The sequence below is a fragment of the Gekko japonicus genome, unplaced genomic scaffold (genome assembly GCF_001447785.1).
Source record: "Gekko japonicus isolate JY-2015 unplaced genomic scaffold, Gekko_japonicus_V1.1 scaffold315, whole genome shotgun sequence".
Taxonomy (NCBI): Eukaryota; Metazoa; Chordata; class Lepidosauria; order Squamata; family Gekkonidae; genus Gekko; species Gekko japonicus.
Window position 1 is genome coordinate 587,836 of NW_015160844.1, and position 20,049 is coordinate 607,884.

Genomic DNA, 20,049 nt, shown 5'->3' on the forward strand with positions numbered 1-20,049 from the left:
GTGAGAGCCTGGAGATCCCACGCTTGAGGCAGAAGCGGGCAGGCGACAAGGGATCGAGGGAGCGCTTCCTTTCGAAGATGAAGCCGTCCAAAGTGAAGAAGCCCCGCCCAGGCAAACAGTAAGGGATGCAGCTGGTTTTTCACGCTTCCCATCGCCGTCCTGGCCCCCGAATCCGGCAGTTAATGCTTGGCTATTAATGCTCCCTGCGTTCGGGTTTCCCCCTCCCCGATGCCTGCTGAAGCGCTACGTATTGTACTGTGCATGGTTTCCTGGGGTTCAGGACTGCCTTACAAAAATTGTGCCATTTGCTTTGGAAGGCCTTTCTTTAATCCTCAGATGTGGGGAAATGGTTACTGTGCAAAGGGAAAGGCGCTCTGTATGTTTTATTTATTTGATGTTTAGTATATTAGCATCCCACACCTTTTCTCTACGGAGTTCAGGGTAGTGAGCATGGATCTCCCCACTTCTCTTTTATTTTCTCAGTAACCCTGTGAGGTAGGCTAGGCTGAGACACAATGACTGTCCCGTGGTCACCTAGTACGTTTCATGACCTGGGGAGGGGCGTTCTGACAAATCTCCCCTGCCCTAGGTGAACATTCTAACCACAAAGAATGTACCCACAAACTTCCTACCTGAAAAAGTCTAGAGAGACTGCTTTTCATTTTACTTTTTAAAATCCTACCAAATCTCCATGTAGGAAAACCTGTTTGTGCTGTCACTTGCAGAGTATTTATTATGTCACATGTTTATAGGTCCAGAAGTTGATGCATATGTTAACTTCTCTCTGCTTATAGTACAAAGTGTAATTATTTGCAGGCTGGGCTTTTGTGGGAAGAACATAGCATGTGAGGCAGCCCTTGGATGCTCAGGTGTTTCGAGGGTTTGAAATACTGACCCACCACCAAGCACATATACTTCAGATTACCAGTTCTCTGAAGTATAGCATAAGAGTTCCTTCAGAGCTTGTCCTATTTCCTTTTCTACAACACATGCTCCTTGTTAGGCACTGGCCTCTTTCCAGAGATGGTATATTTCAGTTATTCTAAATAAAGTAGACAAGCTGTTAATGAATGTAGCAAAAGCCCAAGTTGAAGACAGGCTAACGCGAAATTGGTTTTAAGAGTTTAAAGGCCATAACCACATAACATGCCTGTAATTTTGTAACTTTAATAGAAATGGAAACTTTAAACAGATTGACTCTCTGTTCTTATGTGTACTTTTTTCTTGTATTTGGAAAATATGTCTTTTCACGTTGTTAAAAATAAGTATGTCATCTTTAAAACATAAGTATTTCAGAATGTCTTGATGTCATCTTAAGGAGCATTTCAGAAACATCTTCAAAAGTTTCATTACGTTTGCATTCTTAAACTTTAGCATAAGATCTCTTTATATATGTTTGATTGCTAGTGGTACCAAGTGACACCTAATGATTGACTTTCATTAATAGAAAAGTTTGTGAGGAAGATGCTGTTGCTGTATCAAATGAAGAGTATATTGTAGGGCAAGTGGCCAACAGTCTGTTTCAAAAGAACCCTGCAATATGTGGCACAGATCCCTTGGTACAACTTTTCAGTGCTCCAGGGATGGAAGAACAACCAATGTATGTTGCTGTACCAAGAGTAAGTACTTTTTAAAAATGTCAATAGTTCCCTAAATAGGAGTAACATCACGCACTGAGCTATTAAAATGTTATCAAATCGCTGGGTTATCTATAATGAGTGTGGGGATAATGAGGTCAGAGGATTTCATGTTTTGGTCAACATATAGACCTTTAATGAAGTTATGTTGGTGAATCCTTTTAAGGAGATTCAATGGGTAGAATTCTGTGAGCGGATCTCCCTTATGCACAGGAAATAATGATAATGAATCTGAAAGTCTATTTGTGTTTTAAGATACTATGATGTATCTTAAAGGCTAAATGGGCTTGACTTAGCTTTAGTGATATAAGATACTTGGTATTATTTTATTATATGTTTTATTCTAATAATAGTAGGAAGGCCTAATAAGTAAATTACATGTAACATGATCCTTGCTATATCTCTTGTTTTATTAGTATTAGTATCCCCTATGTCCCTTTCCTATGTAGTTTGTAGTAAAAAAGCAATTAAATTACAAAAAAAAAAGTTTGTGACCCAGTAGAACAGCACCCTGGTGTGCTAGAGACACCAACTCACAGGGGATGTCCAGGTGACTTTCTTCTACCTGCCCTCCAAGTTTGGTGAAGATTGGATTTACAGGGCCCGAGTTTCAGCCCCCCAAAGAAGGTACTCCCAGGAAAATGCTTTCTGGGGAAATGACCGCCTGTTACAGTATGGTTCAGACATAATATATGCTAATGAGACTGGTGGATTTTCAGACTCTAATCAGCTTGTCCTCTCGTTCTTCTTAAGCCATCTAAAACTAGATGAAATAGTATCACAGGCCACAGAGCTACCAGAGCATTCAGCCATAGATGTGGATTTAACTGACCTTCTAACTGAACAGATGATAGATGTTACCACTGTGGTCTGGGACTGTCACTTGGGGGCATATCGCTCAGTGGCAACTCATGAATTGGGCCACCATTTTGTGTGATAGGAACTTTAGAAGAAGAGTAGTAAGCCTATGCTAAAATTTATCCTTTTTAATACTATTTGCTTCTCTTTTTTTGCATTACAAAAATACTTCGCAGCATAACTGAAACAAAGTTTTGTGCTTGAAGTAAAAATTGTAGGCTTTTTTCCAAAGGTATGTGATGCTTATGCTAGTACTGCAGATTCTTTTGACTCATAGGACCATGTATGGGAAGTCTGCCAGGAGAAGTTTTTAAAAATATACACCTTTCATTCAAGCTATTTAAACAAAAGGGGGTTGGGTGGAAGGTTAACCGTGAGTTTTTCATATTTTTCAGACTATTCTGTTGTCGCCTGATAGTCTTGTCTGACCTGTTAATATCACCTTTCTTTTTCTAAAAGGAGAGTAAGAAGCGCAAGAATACAGAAGAGGATATTGCCACAGAAATTCAGAACTCTGTCAAACGAGTGCCTTTGAAAAACATGAAGAAAGCTAAAAACAAAGCTTTCTCTCCAGCAGAGGAAAGATTAGTAAAAAGGTAAATAAAACATTTTATACTTAGGTCGCATCAATTTGAAGTCAGGCAGGATGGGAAAAGTATTTTGTTTTAAAGATAGACTGGCATGTGTTTGTGGCAGAATGTAGTACTCACATTTTCAGAAGATTATTTCACTTATTTTATTAGTTGGTTGTGTTATCTTCACTAAGCCTTAGGGTCAGAATAAGCTAGAAACTTAAGTAACAATGTCTTATGGCATGTAAAGGCACTTTTCTGTATTATATTTGGCTTCCTTTATGATTGTCACTGTTGTAAAAATCTAAACAATATGTACCAAGCTCATCATCCAATACGTACGCCATAGTAAAGGACATGTGTGTCTAAAAACTCAATACTCTTAGTCAGTGTTGCCAGCTCTTCTGTAAGAGCTATCAGTGTCCTTGTGGTCTGTTTATCTACATTCTTCTTCCACCTGTGGTAGCAAGGGTGCAGGAGAGAGAACTGGCTATAAGTAGCTTCTGTTACGTCAGTCATTATTCTGACGAATGCTTTGCTGCCATGGAACTGTTGGTGTGTATTGGTTAGTCTATCAGAGTAGAACTTGGGAATCTAGAGTTCTCATTTGGCCAAGGAGTCCGTTAGATGACATTGGGCCGCTCATTCTTTTTGTGGCGTGACATCCCTTCATAGTGTTGCAACAGCAAAAAATGGGGAAGCCATGTATCATCCTCAGCTCCGTAGAGGAAGGCCAGGATAAAAATCTGATAAAATAAATCAACACATGATGGATGTATTCGTCTCTTAGATCCAGTTGATGTGGTTCATTGCTGAGGAGTTCATGTATCAGCTAATGTGTGTGAGCTCTGATGTGGGTAATTTCCCCCCAAAAAGCCTGGCCTCAGCAAAAGGGATTTTTATTTATTTAAGTAATTTATACCCCACCTTTCTCCCTAATGAGAACCTTAGGTTGCGGTAGGTTAGACTGAGAGAGAATAACTGGTGCAAGGTCTGCCAATAAGCTTCCATGGCATGAGTGGCGATTTGAACCAGGGTCTCACAGATACTAGTCTGATACTCTTAACCACTACACAGGGCACAGGTGGCACAGGGGATTTATCCTCTGGTTAAACATCTGAGCTGAACAGGACTGCTGTCAGTTCGAGCCCCGCACTTGGTGTGAGCTACCAAGTCTTGTCCCCAGCTCGCCGTCCACCCAGCGGTTCGAAAGCTTCGGCGAGTAGATAAAATGGGTACCGCTCCTTAGAGAGGGCGGGCACACTAAATCCCCCTCATGGGTGAGGTGTTAGCCGATAACGGAAGGTCCGTGCGGAACATCATAAGCCGAGAAAAGATCTACGCAGCCGCAATGGGACATTCCGGCCATTCCGGCCAGACGGTGGCAGTGGTGTGCTGCGACGAGAAAAAATGCTGACGACGTCAAAAGCGATGCCGAGAGAGAAGAAGAGAGAAAGAGAGAGAGAGGCTGCCTGGACCATGCCTGATGTTCACCGCAGATCACCGCAGATCATAAATTCCTTGTCGGCTGTGGAATGTGTGTAATTTAAATGATATATGTTGTCCTCCCTTACCCCCCTCATTGTTAGTCCCGCGTCAAGAGTAACTGTAAATCGCTCAGAGCCGGCAGCTGCAAGGATTGAGCGATCAATAAATTGAAAGATTATTATTATTATTATTATTATTATTATTATTATTATTATACTGCACTGGAATCTGTCTCTTCATGGGCAAATGTGAAATGCCAGTGGTACACAAGTAGTCACTATGGCAATGCGTCCTCCTGCATTTGGAAACAAGGAGGGGAGAGAATAATTATCCTTGACTTGTGTAGCTCCTGGGAAGTGCTAAATGCTCAGGCTGGAATACTTCTGTTCCCAAAAGTACTAGGGAAGAGAGGAGGTAGATGAGTGGTTCACGCCTGTACAGCCTTACCTGATTAGCAGGACCCTGTAGAGTTCCAAACCAGTATATAGGGATCTACGTTTCATGTGATTACTCATTAAGTGTGTAATGTATGAACTGGTTCTTGATGTGTTTATGCATCCTTTTGCAAAGGTATTCTGGCTGTGCATTAGCATGTGAGTCACTCACTGCATGCTTTTAATGTAACTGTCACCTCCAGTTTCTCCAACAATGGATCTTTTATTACTTCTGTGACTGGGTAGATTAAAAATACAGATTTTTCATGGAGTATAAAGAATGGATGTTAACAGCTTGACTTCAATTTTTCACTACTTGTCAAGGGAATATGCTTTGGATCAAACAGATGAAGAGGAGATGAAAAAAGAGAGACAAATCAAACAAAAGTTGGCTTCTCAGCATCTCTCAGCTTCAGATGCTGATGCTGGAATAAAACAGAAGAAAATGCAAATTGACATGGCTAAGGAAATGCTAAAGAATAAGAGGACTGTCTTTGTGGGGAATTTACCTATTGATTGTACAGTACAGGTAAGTAAGTAATGTTGGGAAGCAAAAATCAGACATCACTTTTAGTATTTAAGGGAATAGCCAGTGATCTCTGATGCACACAAATGATGAAATGGGTTCCATTAATATCACTAGGGTTTGTTTGAATGAAATGTGCTTAAGAGTTGTGGCCTTTCCTGGTCAAAAGATCGGGCCACTGTGGTGCATGCCCTAGTTACAACTAGATTAGATTACTGCAATGCACTCTACATAGGGCTGCCCTTGAAAAGTGTTCAGAAACTTAAATTGGTGCAGAATGCTGCAGCCAGGATGTTAACACATGGAATTCACTGCCACAGGAGGTGGTGGCGGCTACAAGCATGGACAGCTTCAAGAGGGAATTAGATAAGCATATGGAGCAGAGGTCCATCGGTGGCTATTAGCCACAAGGTATAGGTAGGGTCTCCGGGGCAAGTGATGATCTGTATTTTTGGTGCTTGGGGGTGGTGGTGGTCAATAGTGTGAGGGCTCCTAGGGTCTTGGCCCCACTGCTGGACCTTCTGATATCACCTGGTATTTTTGGCCACTGTGTGACAAGAGTGTTGGACTGGATGGGCCATTGGCCTGATCCAACACTGGCATCTCTTAAGTTCTTATGACTGGAATGGGTTGTAGGGATCATATTCTACAGTGGCTCCCAACTGTTTCCCAGCACAATTCAAGGTGCTCCTGTTGACCTTTAAACCCTTATATGGCTTGGGACCAGTATACCTGATGGATTTATGAATGTATCTGACCACTACAGTCATCTTCAGAGACCCTGCTTCGGGTGCCCCCCTTCTGAGATTAGATGGATGGCAACCCAGGAAAGCACCTTCTGGGTCATGGCACCACAGCTCTGGAACTCTCTCCCCAGGGAGACTTGCCTGTCCCCTTCTGTTGCCGTCTTCTGCTGGAGAGTGAAGAGTTTTGTTTCATGTGGTTTTCCCTCAGTGATCCCTCCTTCTTTCATTGTTTTAATTGTTGGTTTTATGTTCTTGTATGGGTATTTTAGCTTTGGTTTTAATTGTTTTATGATATATTTTGATTTGGTTTTAATGTTTAAGATGTGTTTTTATTATATATGTTTTTGATTTGTTAGCTGCCTTGCAGGCCTTGATGAGGGTAGAAAGGTGGCGTATAGCTTAGTAAATAAATATTAATCTTAAGAGCAGGATGCCAATATTCTTACTTGAGCCACAAGAAAAGGAAGGATATAAACATTTTAATGAATAAAAGTATATTGAACATATTTAGATATGATTTTTTTTTACTGTTGACTTTATCAGCTTAAGCATCACAAATTTTTCTTTCAGTGTCAGAGAAGACACGTTCGCCAATTGCATTTTTATTTTTCATATAGCTCAGCCTCTGCAACCTATTGTTGGAGCTCCAGAGGAACTGGTTGACCACTGTGTGAGACAGGATACTGGAATAGTTGGGCCACTGGACTGATCTAGCAGGGCTCTTCTTATGTTCTTATGTTTTCAATAGCCGATCGTGTCTTGGATCAACCAGAGCATTTCCATAGGCAGAAGGATTTTCATCTGTGGAATGCAGCTTGCTTGTGTCTCACCTCCTGCTGCAGCCAAAAATCCCCACACCAGTGGTGCTTCTGGGAAACAGAGCACTCCCAGGAACAGCATTTGAAGTATATTCTGGGCTGGAGAGGGAAGTTATAATGTTACACCCTGTTGATAGAAATCCTTCTGTCTGCATAAATATTCTGGTTGATCCAACCCATGGCAAGTTACTGGGGGTTCTTGTATTTGGTTATAATAAGAACAGAATTAAAAACAGTATCCTGAAGATGACCTCACTCTGTGTGTGTGTGGGAATAGTTGTTGCTCTTGTTTGTACTGACTGAATAGATCAAATTTGCTTGGATTTAGATGCTGAAGGCATTCTTCAAAGAATATGGACGAATTGAATCAGTGCGCTTCCGCTGTTTGGTACGTATATGATATAACCGTTAATGTTTGTTATTTTATATGGCTGCATGAGTGTTAACGCAGAGAGGACCTGCAATCTTTAGACCAGGGACCTCCAACATGACACCTGCAGGCACATTCACCAAGTGGTTCGGGAAAGTAGGTAGGGCCATTGTGAAGGCAGAACCAGTGACTTTCTGCCTTCATACAGGTAAAGGTACTTTTCATTTGGATCCTCCCCACTGCTTACTGGAGAATGATCCATGATCCTGTAAACAGGACCTTTTGGTTCAGCTGTGAGGTGGTGGGGTGTAGGGAGCAGTAGAGTACCCTCTTCTCTTCCTGGTTGTCCTCTGTGTGTGTCTCTGTTATTTTCTTTTCCTCTATTGGTCGTTTTTTGTGTGCATGATACAACTCCCCCCCCCCCCCGGCTTCTTTTGTGTATGCTTACATTCCACGTCTCCCTTCCTCTTGTGTATATGTGCTTGGCTTCACCTCCTGTGGCAGCCATTTTGTAGTGGCAGATGCCACCCGACCTCAAAATTCTAAAGGTGCCCATGGGTTCAAAAATTTTGGGGAACCCTGCTATAGGCCATGATAGAAGCGCACCTGCAGGATAACAGCAGTTCCTTCAGCTCTTACCTGCATGCGGTAGGGTTTGTAGACTACCACTGCACATAACTAAGGCTGGCATATTCCATCACTGCAAGGCACCCTTGACACCATAGAGTCTTGCATCTTGGCAATATGCTGTCTTTTAGGTAGGCATAGGGGTAGAGTGCAACCCATGGTCTTCGTAAAGTTGAACTGCCCCAAACAAGGGTTAGTTGATCATGGCAGTTTCTCAGGAAGGGGTGGAAAATTAGCTTAGTGCTGGGTATGCTAAATGGTAGCATCAATTGTGGTAAATATTCAAGTATGCTAATAAAAGTTACTGGAAAGTATTCATCTTTGGACGTAAGAAGAGCCCTGCTGGATCAGACCAATGGTCCATCTGGTCAAGCATCCTGTTTCTTCAGAAGGCCCACAAGTATAGCACAGATGCCAAAACCTTTCCCTGTTGTTGCCCCAGCCCCAACCACTGATACTGAGAGGTTTACTGCCTCAGGACATGGAACAGTTAGCCATTGACAAACCCGTCCTGCATTGTGTGAGATACTTTCTGTTGTCTGTTCTGAATATACTTCCTATCAGTTTCATTGGTTGCCCCAGAGTTTTAGTATTAAGGGAGAGGGAGAAAAAAAAATGGAACAGGTCTTTTCCACCACCTCCTTTTCTTGCTATCCTTTTGTCCTACAAAAGAAGTGTTTCTGACTGTCAGGGGAGCCTCCTGAAAGGTGTAGGATAGTATGCAAGGGACAGCCGTTTGGAAACTGATCGTTTGGGGATTCCATCTGCTCTTCATGTGTGAGCAGTAACTCTTTTGAATGCTGTTATTACACATTGGATTTTAAATGAAACGTTTATATATTTTTTAAAAAAGTGCTACAGGTAAAAACTCTTAAGTACATTGATGAATTATAATAATGTAGGAATTCTATGAAATTTTATTTTACTTTGCTGCTCATTCATAAGAGCTGATGGATAGACGTGGTGGTGTGACAATCGGCACAAGTTTGGGAGCCATGGATAATTCTACCAGCTGCTGAATGCGTTTTAACATATAAGAGATTCGGTTCAGTAGTGCTGCTATGCCTCTGCAAGGTGCTACAAATAGGTTTAGCTGTGGTGCTTTAAATATGCATTCTCCAAACAACTCAGAACTGTTCATGCACAAGTTTGCTTGATCATATATGACGAACCTGATCAAATGAATTGTCCCTAATACTCTATGAACCTACCAGGTACAATTTGTCTGCTTGCCTGGGACTGATGAATGTGCCTCCATTGAACTATTACTGATAATTTTTTCCTTTCTTTTTTCTTCTCCTTTGTTTATTCTCTTATTCACTAACTGGTCCAGCTTGAAAGGGTCACAAAAGACAGTATGGGCAGTATCCCATTCATGAGGCAAATGGATGGGAGGGTGGAGAACAAGGACTGGGATAAATGAGACAGCAGGAGAGAAGCAGGCGGAAGTCATGATGTAAATCTTTCCGATAAAAAGTAAATAAAAACCTAGCCCTGAACCTACAAATTCTGGCCTGGCTTACTAGTCAAGGCATGATTTGTGGCTGCCGCTGGCCGCTCTCCTCCAGGTCTTCTGTACCTGCCAAAGAGCTTGAGTAGGGATAGGAAGTCTGTTGTATCCCATGGGGCTTAGAAGACATGGGGTGCTTTTCTGCTAGGGTCATTCTGCAAACAAATTGTTGCTGTATCGACATTAGCTTCATACAGAATTACAACAGAAGACACACACATTTGCCTTCTTTATCTTTCCATATACAGGGCAGGGGTCTGTTATGTCATGATTCACTTCCCTCTGTAAACTAACAGCAGAGGTGTATGGTATCTCCATTATTTTTGATCAATGTGAACAGCATCTCACTACTTCCCTATTTGCTTTCCCTCTCAGAACTATATGGTATTGTGATGGTTTCCACAGAGTTTTGAGGTAAAAATCTGTAGTTGTAGTCCAAATGCAACACTTTGGCCTTGATACAGTACTCCATGGAAAAGAGTCCATATTATGATGACTGCTTTGGTTTTGTGATGAAGTTTCTCCTCTCTCTAAATGTCAAGGAATTACAAAACCATCTCTCCCACTCCTCTGACAAGACATTGCACAGGAATATCCACCTAGTGGTATAGAAATGCTGCCAATTTTTACTGATTTAATGGCATCAGTTTTGAAGGCCTAACCTAGCTGCACAGTCTGAGGGATTGGCTTAATGAACACCTCTGTTTTCTCATCTATTTGCAAATAATTATTTTGCTCATTAATTAGGTAAAGATAAAGGTTCCCTTGCTTGAAAGCCAGTCGAATCCGACTCTAGGGTTGCGGTGCTCATCTCCATTTCAAAGCCGAAGAGCCAGCGCTGTCCGAAGACATTTCCGTGGTCATGTGGCCAAAGTGACTAAACACCAAGGCGCACGGAACACTGTTACCTTCCCACTGAAGTGGTACCTATTTATCTACTTGCAATTTCTTGCTTTCGAACTGCTAGGTTGGCAGGAGCTGGAACTAGAGACGGGAGCTCACTCCATCATGCGGCACACTCGGGTCTCAAACTGCTGAACTACCGACCTTCCACAGCCTGCAGTTTAGCGTCTTAACCACTTGAGCGACCGCAGCTCATTAATTGCATACTAGCATATAGCTGGAACCATCACTGACCCAGTTCTCTCATTTGTAATAACTTTCTACCCCATATTTAAATATTTATATTCTGCTTTTCTGAAAGGTATTAATCATTCAAAGTGGTTTTCATGCACACTCTTAGTACAACAAACTAACAAAGAGTTATTAAAACCATTGCATTAGCAATAGATAGAATGAAAGAAACGAGTATTATTGTGGCCAACAAACAGCTGAGGCTGGGGGTGCCATGAGTGAGCCCAGGTTTGGGCAGAAACAGTCCTCACCTCCCTAGATTTGGAACTACCAGCAGCCTCTGCTGCACTGAGCATAATGTTCTCAGATGTTCATAATGTGACATCCTGAAGCTGAATAATACCCACTAATTAATGCTCTTTTGTTTTTCTTTAAGATTCCAGCAGAGGATACGTTGTCCAAAAAACTGGCAGCCATAAAGTACGTCTTTCAAGTTCTGTGTTTCATTTTTCAGTATTTTCAAAATAAGTTTTATAATATGCAGCCCCCAAAAAACTTGCTTGACCAGTTAAAGCATGGTAAAGATCAAGTGGCCTCTCATTTATTCTAAACCTTGCTTTACAAGTTTACAATTCTGCAGTTTACAATTCTGCAAGTCAGTATAACTGATACAGAGGTAAGTAGTTTATTTGTGCAATAGCTCTTGAAGCACAACAAATGAAAAGGTTGAAAGTACTTCTCGTCCCATTCTCAGTGTTTGTGATTTTGTGTTGCATATAGGGACTCTTTTTGGATTATTTACCAAGGGCAGGGTTCTCTCCTTTTTGGTGCAACACAGTTGTGCTGGGGCTGGTTGAAGGTTCTGATGCAGAAACAGCTGGAGGTACTGATCCTATGTGATCTGAGGTGGCTTTGCTTAGAAAAGTGTAGGACTGAGCATTTTGAAAACAGTTCTTGGTATACCTTCCAGGAAGCATTTTTTAAAAAATAGATTTTTAATACCATCCTTCCCCCCCAAGAAGTTTAGGGTTGTGTACACGGCCCTTGGGAAATGCTGTGGCTCAGTACCAGAGCATCTCCTTTACATTGATGGAATCCCAGGTTCAGTCCTTGGCACTTCCAGTTAGAAGGCTCCAAGTGAAAGACCCTGAAAGACCATCTGAGACTATGGAGAGTAGCTGTCAGTCAGAGTACACACTGGATTGGCCAGGGGTCTGGTTATAAGGCAGCTTTATGTGACTGTGTCACACCACAATAGTACTGTGTGGTAAGTTGGGCTGAAAGGTAGTGACCACTCTGTGAGCTATGGGAAAGTGTGGATTTGAACCTAGGTTTCCCTTGTTCTAGTCTAATTATTGAATTGATAGAACTTATGGCCAGATAACCTTGTTGAAGACTATGATATGAATTGTATAGCCTTTTGTGTCTTGCTTACAAAAAGTGTAAATGTAAGGCTTAATTTTCAATTAAAAACAGATTACTGTATTTTTTTTTAGACGAAAGGTGCATCCTAATAGGAAGTACATGAATGCTTATGTTGTCTTCAAGGAAGAATGTGCAGCTGTTAACGCCTTAAAACGGTAATCTTTATAAAAATTAGCAGTCATTCCATAAAATCTAGTGCAACAGAATACATTTTAACCAATCCAAAAAACAACACAACCAAGTTATTAAAAATAGTAATGCCAAAATATACAATTTATAAACAAAATACAAATAAAACATCAACGTGATGTATATTTAACATTCCACAGCTTTTCCAGAACTTTACACAATATGAAAAGAGGAGTCTAAGTATTTTCTACAATACTTCTTACTTTCTTCAATCCAGTATCATATACTAATAATAGAAAACAAAGTTCAAATATTTATTCGGGATTTAAATCAAGACACCTTAGGGCTAGAAGAGACATAATCAAAATAAGGGAACCATTTCTCAAGAAAATTGTTTGGTTTTGTCGGTATTTGTGCCACTGTTAATTGAGTTGCTAACTTAATCTGCTACTGCTATGTTCCAGCATTTAGAAGCCCACTGATTCATAGTAGGTATTTTGGTTTGATTCCAATTTAAAGCTATTAAGGATTTTGCGGCCGAAAGTAGTAGTGATATGAATTCTGATGTTTGTTTGGTTAACTTTAAAGACGGCCAGTGGTTAAGGAGTACTGACTTTGGTGTATTTGGGATGGGATGGCTAATCATCTTAGAAATTTCAGTAAGAATATCTTTCCAAAACTTAGATATCTTAGGACAAGCTCACCAACAATGTAGAAAAGTTCTCTTTTGTCCACAGCTCTTCCAGTATTTCGGGTTTGCTTTAAATTTACATAGGAATAAGCGATTAGGTGTTAAGTACCACCGGGCATATATTTTAAAAGATTGTATTTTTACTACCAGGTTATTAGTTTTAAAAGAAAAGGAGCTCCAAATGTTGTTCCATTGCTAATCATTAAGTGGGCCTATACACTCTTTTCCCCATGTCATTTGAACAGAGGATTTTTGTTTCCGTAGTTTGTCATTAAGTAATTTGTATATTATAGTTATGAGTCCTTTAAAATTATGTATGTTCATTTGTATTACCTTTTCAAATTGAATTAATGGTATTTCAAAATCTGATGCCTTATTTAGCTCACTAAACATATGCCTTAGTTGTTGATATTGAAACCAATTAAGTTTAACCTTGTGTTTCTGTTCAAGCTGTTTGTGAGTTCTTAGTTGTCCATTTATGATCAAATCTCCTATTTTAAAGATATTTTTAGCTCTTAGATTAGGGAAATCTGAAGTATGTTTAAACCAATGCTGACCTAAAAAGGGCATTACTAGAGAAGTGCCCGGTGCCAATATATTTCTATATTTATCCCACAATTTCAGTGTAAAATTTAAGAATTTATTGTCTCCATTTAAGCTGATTTTGTTTTTGGTGTATTCCAAAGCGCTTCATGTAGTTTATCTGGTAATAAACATGCTCCCTCTATGCGAACCCATGTTTTTTCACAATTTGGGTTGACATAATTAAAAATTGTTTTTAATTAGGCTGCTAAATAATATTGTTCAAAGGATGGCAAACCTAGTCCTCCAGCCTTAACTGTTTTATTTAAAAGTGATAACTTTATACGAGGTTTCTTGTTAGCCCAAAGGAATTTTACAAGACTAGTTTTCCACACCTTGAAACCTTTAGTTGGGATATCAATAGGTAGATTTTGAAACAAAAATAAAAATTTAGGTAAAAGAATTGTTTTACAACAGAATACATTTGATAATCTTATTATACATACCTTAAAATTGAAAGCATATAAATCTTAAAGAAACTCCTGAAATATTTCAATGCGTAAAACTATACATGATAGCAATTGATTATTTCTGATGATGTTTTACCTCTTGTGGCTGCAATAGTAATGGAACTGAATTTGCTGATGGATTCCACATCAGAGTTGACCTTGCTTCAGAATCCACTTCTGTAAGTAGCTGAAACATTGTTGGGAAAATCTTTTTTTTTTTTTTTTGGTAGCTGCTGCTTTAGGCTTCTGACACAGTTCTCCTTGTTTACTTGCTTTGCAGCATGATAATAAGAGGTCTATATTTGTTGGAAATCTCCCCTATGGTAAGTAAAAGGTGGATATTCAACCCTGTTGTGTGACTGTAGACTAATCTTATCATTAAAATTGTTATTCCACAGGGCCTTATGAAATTTAGTTTCATTTGTGGTTCTTTGCCGATGAGTGGATTCAGTTTCTAAAATGCTGATAAGCTGTGTACTTTTAATAAGCTGAACAGCCATATTTGTCAAGAAATATTTGCATTGCATTACAAACTGTCAGATGATTTTCATTATGTATTGTGTTATGTATTCATTATGTATGTATTGTGATAATTTACCAAGAAAGTACTGGCCTCACTGGTGATGGGACCTGGGTTTTAGACACTGTGTGACACAGAATGTTGGACTGGATGGGCCACTGGCCTGATCCAACATGGCTTCTCTTATGTTCTTACATTCATATGAAATATATACCCTTGCAAAAGTGAAGTAGCCATTGCAAGTAAGTGGAAATTTCTTCCATTTAAATTGTAAATGACCATTTTCATTATTTTGATCATACATCTAAAAGAATTATATTTCTGCACCTGGATGCTTTTTTAACTCTTTGGTTACAGATATTGATGATGATACTGTGAGAGACCATTTCTCTGAGTGTGGAACTGTAAAGGGTGTGCGCATTGTGAGAGACCGGAACACTGGCACTGGCAAAGGATTTGGTTATGTTCTGTTTGAGGTATGTTAACATCTGTTGCATAGCTGTGATAAAAATATTCAGTATGTAATTTACAAATCTGGGGATCTCTTTGTTCTCCACTGCATATAGTACAATCATGAGAGAGAGAGCACCTCATAGATACACAAAAACCTGGTTTCTTTTATTTCAATATACTATCAAAGACTCTTTTTAGGTGTAACTGAATATCCTTCATAGTTCATGGTTTTATCTTGCACATCTTCATGTTACAAGTTAATTTGCTGTTCAGCCCCTGTCTGTAAGTTTTAAACCTTACCTACCGTTTCGATGTATTTGAAAAAGAGTACATGCACACGGAAGTTCATACTTTGAATTAAAACTTTGTTGGTCTTAAAGGTGCCACTGGACTCTAAATTTGTTCTACTGCTTCAGACCAACACGGCTGACCACCTGGATCTATCTTCATAGAAGGAGTTGCACCGAAATCATAATGCACTATACTAAAATAACTTTGAACATAGCACCCTTTCAGCTATTTTAGAAATTACTTTAGTATGGAGAGTTGGTATGCATGATAGGTATTCACTGCAGCAGATCTTTCTCAGTCTTCCCCGTCTCACTGCAGTCCTCTGTGGGAAGGGGGGGAAATGCACCACTGCAAACACCTTCTGCTCCTGCAACTGTAAGGTGAATACCTCCATGCAATACCTTTTAAGAAACATTTAGTTTCCTGTGTGAAAATGTCCTTGACACACAGTCCGTTGGACCATAATCCACAGCAGATTATTGCATGACTTTTGGGACTGTCAGCTCCCTGATTGATGCTTCTTCCTCATTTTGGGGTTGTATCAGGTAGCACAAGACCTGATTCTAAGAGTTGGGTTTGGAGGGCTGGAGGCCTGAAATGGGTTTGGAGGGCTGGAGGCCTGAGTGGAACAAGGGCAAGAGCTTTTTCAATAGTGGTCCTTCCTGGTAGAGCTCTGTGCTAGATTACATCTGGACCCTGTGGGATCTTTCTAGATTCTGTGGGGCCTGTAGGACAGCGTTGTTCTCCCAGGGTTTCTGTTGAGGATGGTTGAAGCCAGTTTTCTGCCACCCATTAGCAGCGCTGCCTGTTTTTGACAGCAGTCTGGGACGTTGGTTGTTGGGTGCCAAGTGCTCATGTTTTATTCTGATGCTTGAGCTAGGGCGCTATTTTATGGATTGTAATTTAATTTTTTGTTAGTATGTTTTATCTCTATTTATAGATTGTTTGATTGAATGTTATGAGCTGCCCTGAACCCTGTGACCCTGGGAAGGGGTAGGATTTTGTTGTTGTTGTTCAGTTGCACAGTCGAGTCCAACTCTTCACGACCCCATGGACCACTCCAGACCCTCCTGTCCTCTGTCATCCTCTGGAGTTTGTTCAACTTCATGTTTCTTGCATCGATAACACTGTCTAACCATCTCATCCTTTGTCATCCCCGTCTTCTTTGACCTTCAATCTTTCCCAGCATCAGGGTCCTCTCCAGTGAGTGCTCCCTTCTCATTTGGTGGCCAAAGTATTTGAGCTTCAGCTTCAGTATCTGGCCTTCCAGGGAACAGTCAGGGTTGATTTCTTTTAGGATTGACTGATTTGATCTCCTTGCAGTCCAAGGGACTCTTAAGAGTCTTCTCCAGCACCATAATTCAAAAGCATCTATTTTTCGGTGCTCAGCCTTTCTTATGGTCCAACTCTCACAGCCATACATTACTACTGGGAATACCATTGCTTTGACAATACGAACGTTTGTTGGCAGGGTGATGTCTCTACTTTTTATTATGCTGTCTAGGTTTACCATAACTTTCCTCCCAAGGAGCAGGTGTCTTTTAATTTCATGACTGCAGTCACCATCTGCAGTGATCTTGGATCCCAGGAACGTGAAGTCTTGTCACTACTTCCACGACTTCCCCTTCTATTTGCCAAGGAGCGATGGGGCCGGATGCCATGATCTTCGGTTTTTTGTTGTTGAGTTGAGTTTCAAGCCAACTTTTGCACGCTCCTCTTTGACCCTCAGCAAGAGGCTCTTCAGGTCCTCTTCACTTTCTGCCATTAGAATGTATCATCTGCATATCTGAAGTTGTTGATGTTTTTCCCGGCAATCTTAATTCTGGCTTGTGATTCATCCAGGCTGGCATTTCACATGATGTACTCTGCATATAAGTTAAATAAGCAGGGTGACAATATACATCCTTGTCGTACTCCTTTTCCTATGCTAAACCAATCAGTTGTTCCATATCCGGTTCTAACTGTCACTTCCTGACCCTTATACAGGTTTCTCAGGAGACATGTGAGGTGGTCTGGTACTCCCATCTCTTTAAGGACTTGCCGCAGTTTGTTGTGATCCACACAATTAAAGGCTTTAGCATAGTCAATGAAGCAGAAGTAAATATTTTTCTGGTACTCCCTTGCTTTCTCCATAATCGGCAGCACATATACTAAAAAAAAATTGGATAATCCAGTGAATGTTGGCAATTTGATCTCTAGTTCCTCTAACTCTTCAAAACCCATCTTGTACTTCTGGCAGTTCTCTATCCACGTACTACTGAAGCCTAGCTTGTAGGATCTTGAGCATGACCTTGCTAGCATGTGAAATGAGTGCAATTGTGCAATAGTTTGAACATTCCATGGTTGCCCTTCTTTGGGATTGGAATGTAAACTGACCTTTTCCAATGCTGTGGCCACTGTTGCGTTTTCCAAATTTGCTGGCAAATTGAGTGCAGCACTTTAACAGCATCATTTTAAAGACTTTGAATAGCTCAGCTGGGATACCATAACCTCTGCTAGATTTGTTGTTAGTAATGCTTTCTAAGGCCCATTTGACTTCGCACTCCAGGGTGTCTGGCTCGAGGTCAGTGATCACACCGCCATGGTTGTCAAGGGCATTGAGGTCCTTCTTGTATAGTTCTTCGGTGTATTCTTGCCATCTTTTCCTAATCTCTTTTGCTTCAGTTTTGCACAGATACAAGTCTAAAAATAAATTTAAAAACATTCATTCATATATAGACCTCACCTTTACTAGGAGGTACTATTGAAGTATGTTTAACTGTCATACATCAAACTAGGTTTATGCTAATGTCCTAAACTTTTGTGCCAGCCTATCTGCATGCTAGAGCTGCCAACCCCCAGGTAGTGGCTGGAGATTTCCTGCTATTACAACTGATCTCCAGGTGACTGGTTTGTAATGATTCCATTTTTGGTGTGTGTTTCTTTAAATGTTTAGTTTGACTGCAGTAATGTAAGGAGAGTGATAGAGGGAGACAAGTGTGAGGTGATTGGCGGATGACTGAGAGTGTGGGAGGTGTCTTTGAGAGGGATTTTGTGTGTGAAGTTTGAAGAGAGAGCATAGTCACTGTGACTATGGGAGTTTTTGAGTCTATTCTGTGTGAATAAGACAAACCGTTTAGTCTGTGTGAATAAGGCAAAGAGTTCAGCCTGTGTGGCTATATAGATGAGAGAGTGAGAGATTAGACTGTGTCTACGCCTGTCAGAGTGGAGTTTGGGGAGTTTAAGAAACTGTTTGTGACACCAAGCTTTGCCAGTTATATTTACGAGTTCCTTTCATCAGCAACAGTTCAAAATAACCAGAAACCTATTTTGTTCTTTATTAAATAAATCATTTTTTGTTTAAACTTATCCCAGAAATCAGAATAGGCCTTCCTCAGGGCCACATAGTCCTCTGAAGTGCCCAGACCCTAGGTCATTCTACCAAAAGAGAGAGAGATTTGGAATTTTAATTCCTGGTGGCAGCAGAAATCTACCAAGTTTAGGTACACACAGAGTTTTTTAAAGGTAAAACCGTCTCCCCAATAAGCAAGGACATCACATGGTTCCCCTGGAGAAAAAATAATGCACTTTTTCTATAGCAGGCAAATACCCAAAGGTAAAAATAGCTTTACCGTGCAATCCTGAACACAGTTACAGTCTTTTAAGTCCACAGTTGCGATGGCCCTTTCAGGCCACTTATATATCAGTTGCAGAATAAATATTGCAATGTCAAGTGCTGTAGTTTGTTAAACAAGAATGGCTAAAATAGAAATTAAGCATTCTTTTGTTTACTATGCACATAAGCTTATCAAATATTTTTCCTTGAAGGATACAGATGCTGTGCACCTCGCCCTGAAGCTAAACAACTCTGAGCTAAAAGGAAGAAAGCTCAGAGTGAAACGCTGTACCGAAAGAGAAAAAGTACAACAGAAAAACTCAGAAAAGAATGTAAAGAACTTGGTCAGCTTTAAAAATAAAAAAGCTGCCCCACGGAACAATGCAAAAAGGTGTTCCAGTGATACTTTTGTTGGTGAAAAAGCTGATCCAGTGAAAAAGAGGAAAAAACCAAGATCAACAAATATTGCAAAGAAAAAACTTAAAAATTACAAATGAAATTGTTATGCTGCCAGTTTCAAAGTGTGTATTTTAAATAAAAGTTATTTCATAGGCATTCTGTTGAAATTCTTACATATGTCAATTGTAGTTTAGAGGGTTGGATGGATTGATGCATGTGACTACAGTATAAATTGTAGTTAAATTAAGAGAGCTCAACAAGAGTTAGTAACCACAAAAATGTTACTTTCCCATTTTCCCTACATATCTGTTAGTCATTTATTTTTTTCCTTGATGGCCACAGACAACCCTCAACTCCTGCAAGTTCTTCCTGGCTTAGCTCTATATAGAAGATCTGCTAACCAGAAGTAATCTGCTTTTTATAAGACTTGTTCCTGCTAATTAAAAATATTCTTTCATCTTTCCCCTTTCTGGCATTATGAATGTATTTCCAAACATACAGTAGAGTCCTGTAGATTGAAGCCAGTACGGCCTGTATCTAACCACACATTCCGAAAACTTTGTTTCGAAAGGTGATGGCAGTTTTTGCCCTGTCCCACTGCAGACTACACCTTTGCCCTCTGCGCTGTATCTGAGATGCTGCTGACTCCCAGGACCCAAAATTGGTGGAGGGGGGACTCAATGGGCTGCAGTAGACAGGAGGAATCAATGGAAATCTCTGCATCCCTCCATTGCCTGAATTTTGTTTGTTTTCTGCTTTGCACAGTTGTAACTGTTTCTATTATGTGAATTCCTGTTACCAGGGTCCTCCTTTCCAGATGTGTGCTGTCTGCTCTGACTCGATCTTGGCTAAATT

At 40.3% G+C, this 20,049-nt stretch overlaps 1 protein-coding gene across 1 annotated transcript; it reads left to right on the forward strand.

Moving 5' to 3' along the window:
• On the forward strand, positions 1 to 19,292 carry RBM34 (RNA binding motif protein 34). The gene is made up of 11 exons (XM_015419826.1): positions 1 to 118; positions 1,448 to 1,619; positions 2,955 to 3,091; positions 5,314 to 5,518; positions 7,408 to 7,467; positions 11,097 to 11,140; positions 12,157 to 12,240; positions 14,052 to 14,115; positions 14,217 to 14,259; positions 14,814 to 14,932; positions 19,008 to 19,292. The coding sequence occupies exons 1-11, from the start codon at positions 78 to 80 to the stop codon at positions 19,290 to 19,292; spliced, it is 1,254 nt and encodes a 417-aa protein (XP_015275312.1). The 5' UTR covers positions 1 to 77.
• Positions 19,293 to 20,049: the final 757 nt, after the last annotated feature.

What these genes read in the sequence shown, in the direction of transcription:
- RBM34 (XM_015419826.1), top strand. Translation starts at nt 78, where the DNA reads ATGAAGCCGTCCAAAGTGAAGAAGCCCCGCCCAGGCAAACA. An exon ending in GAGGAAAGATTAGTAAAAAG is followed by an intron (nt 3,092 to 5,313) that starts GTAAATAAAACA and finishes CTACTTGTCAAG; the next exon opens with GGAATATGCTTTGGATCAAA. An exon ending in TTGCTTCAGAATCCACTTCT is followed by an intron (nt 14,116 to 14,216) that starts GTAAGTAGCTGA and finishes CTTGCTTTGCAG; the next exon opens with CATGATAATAAGAGGTCTAT.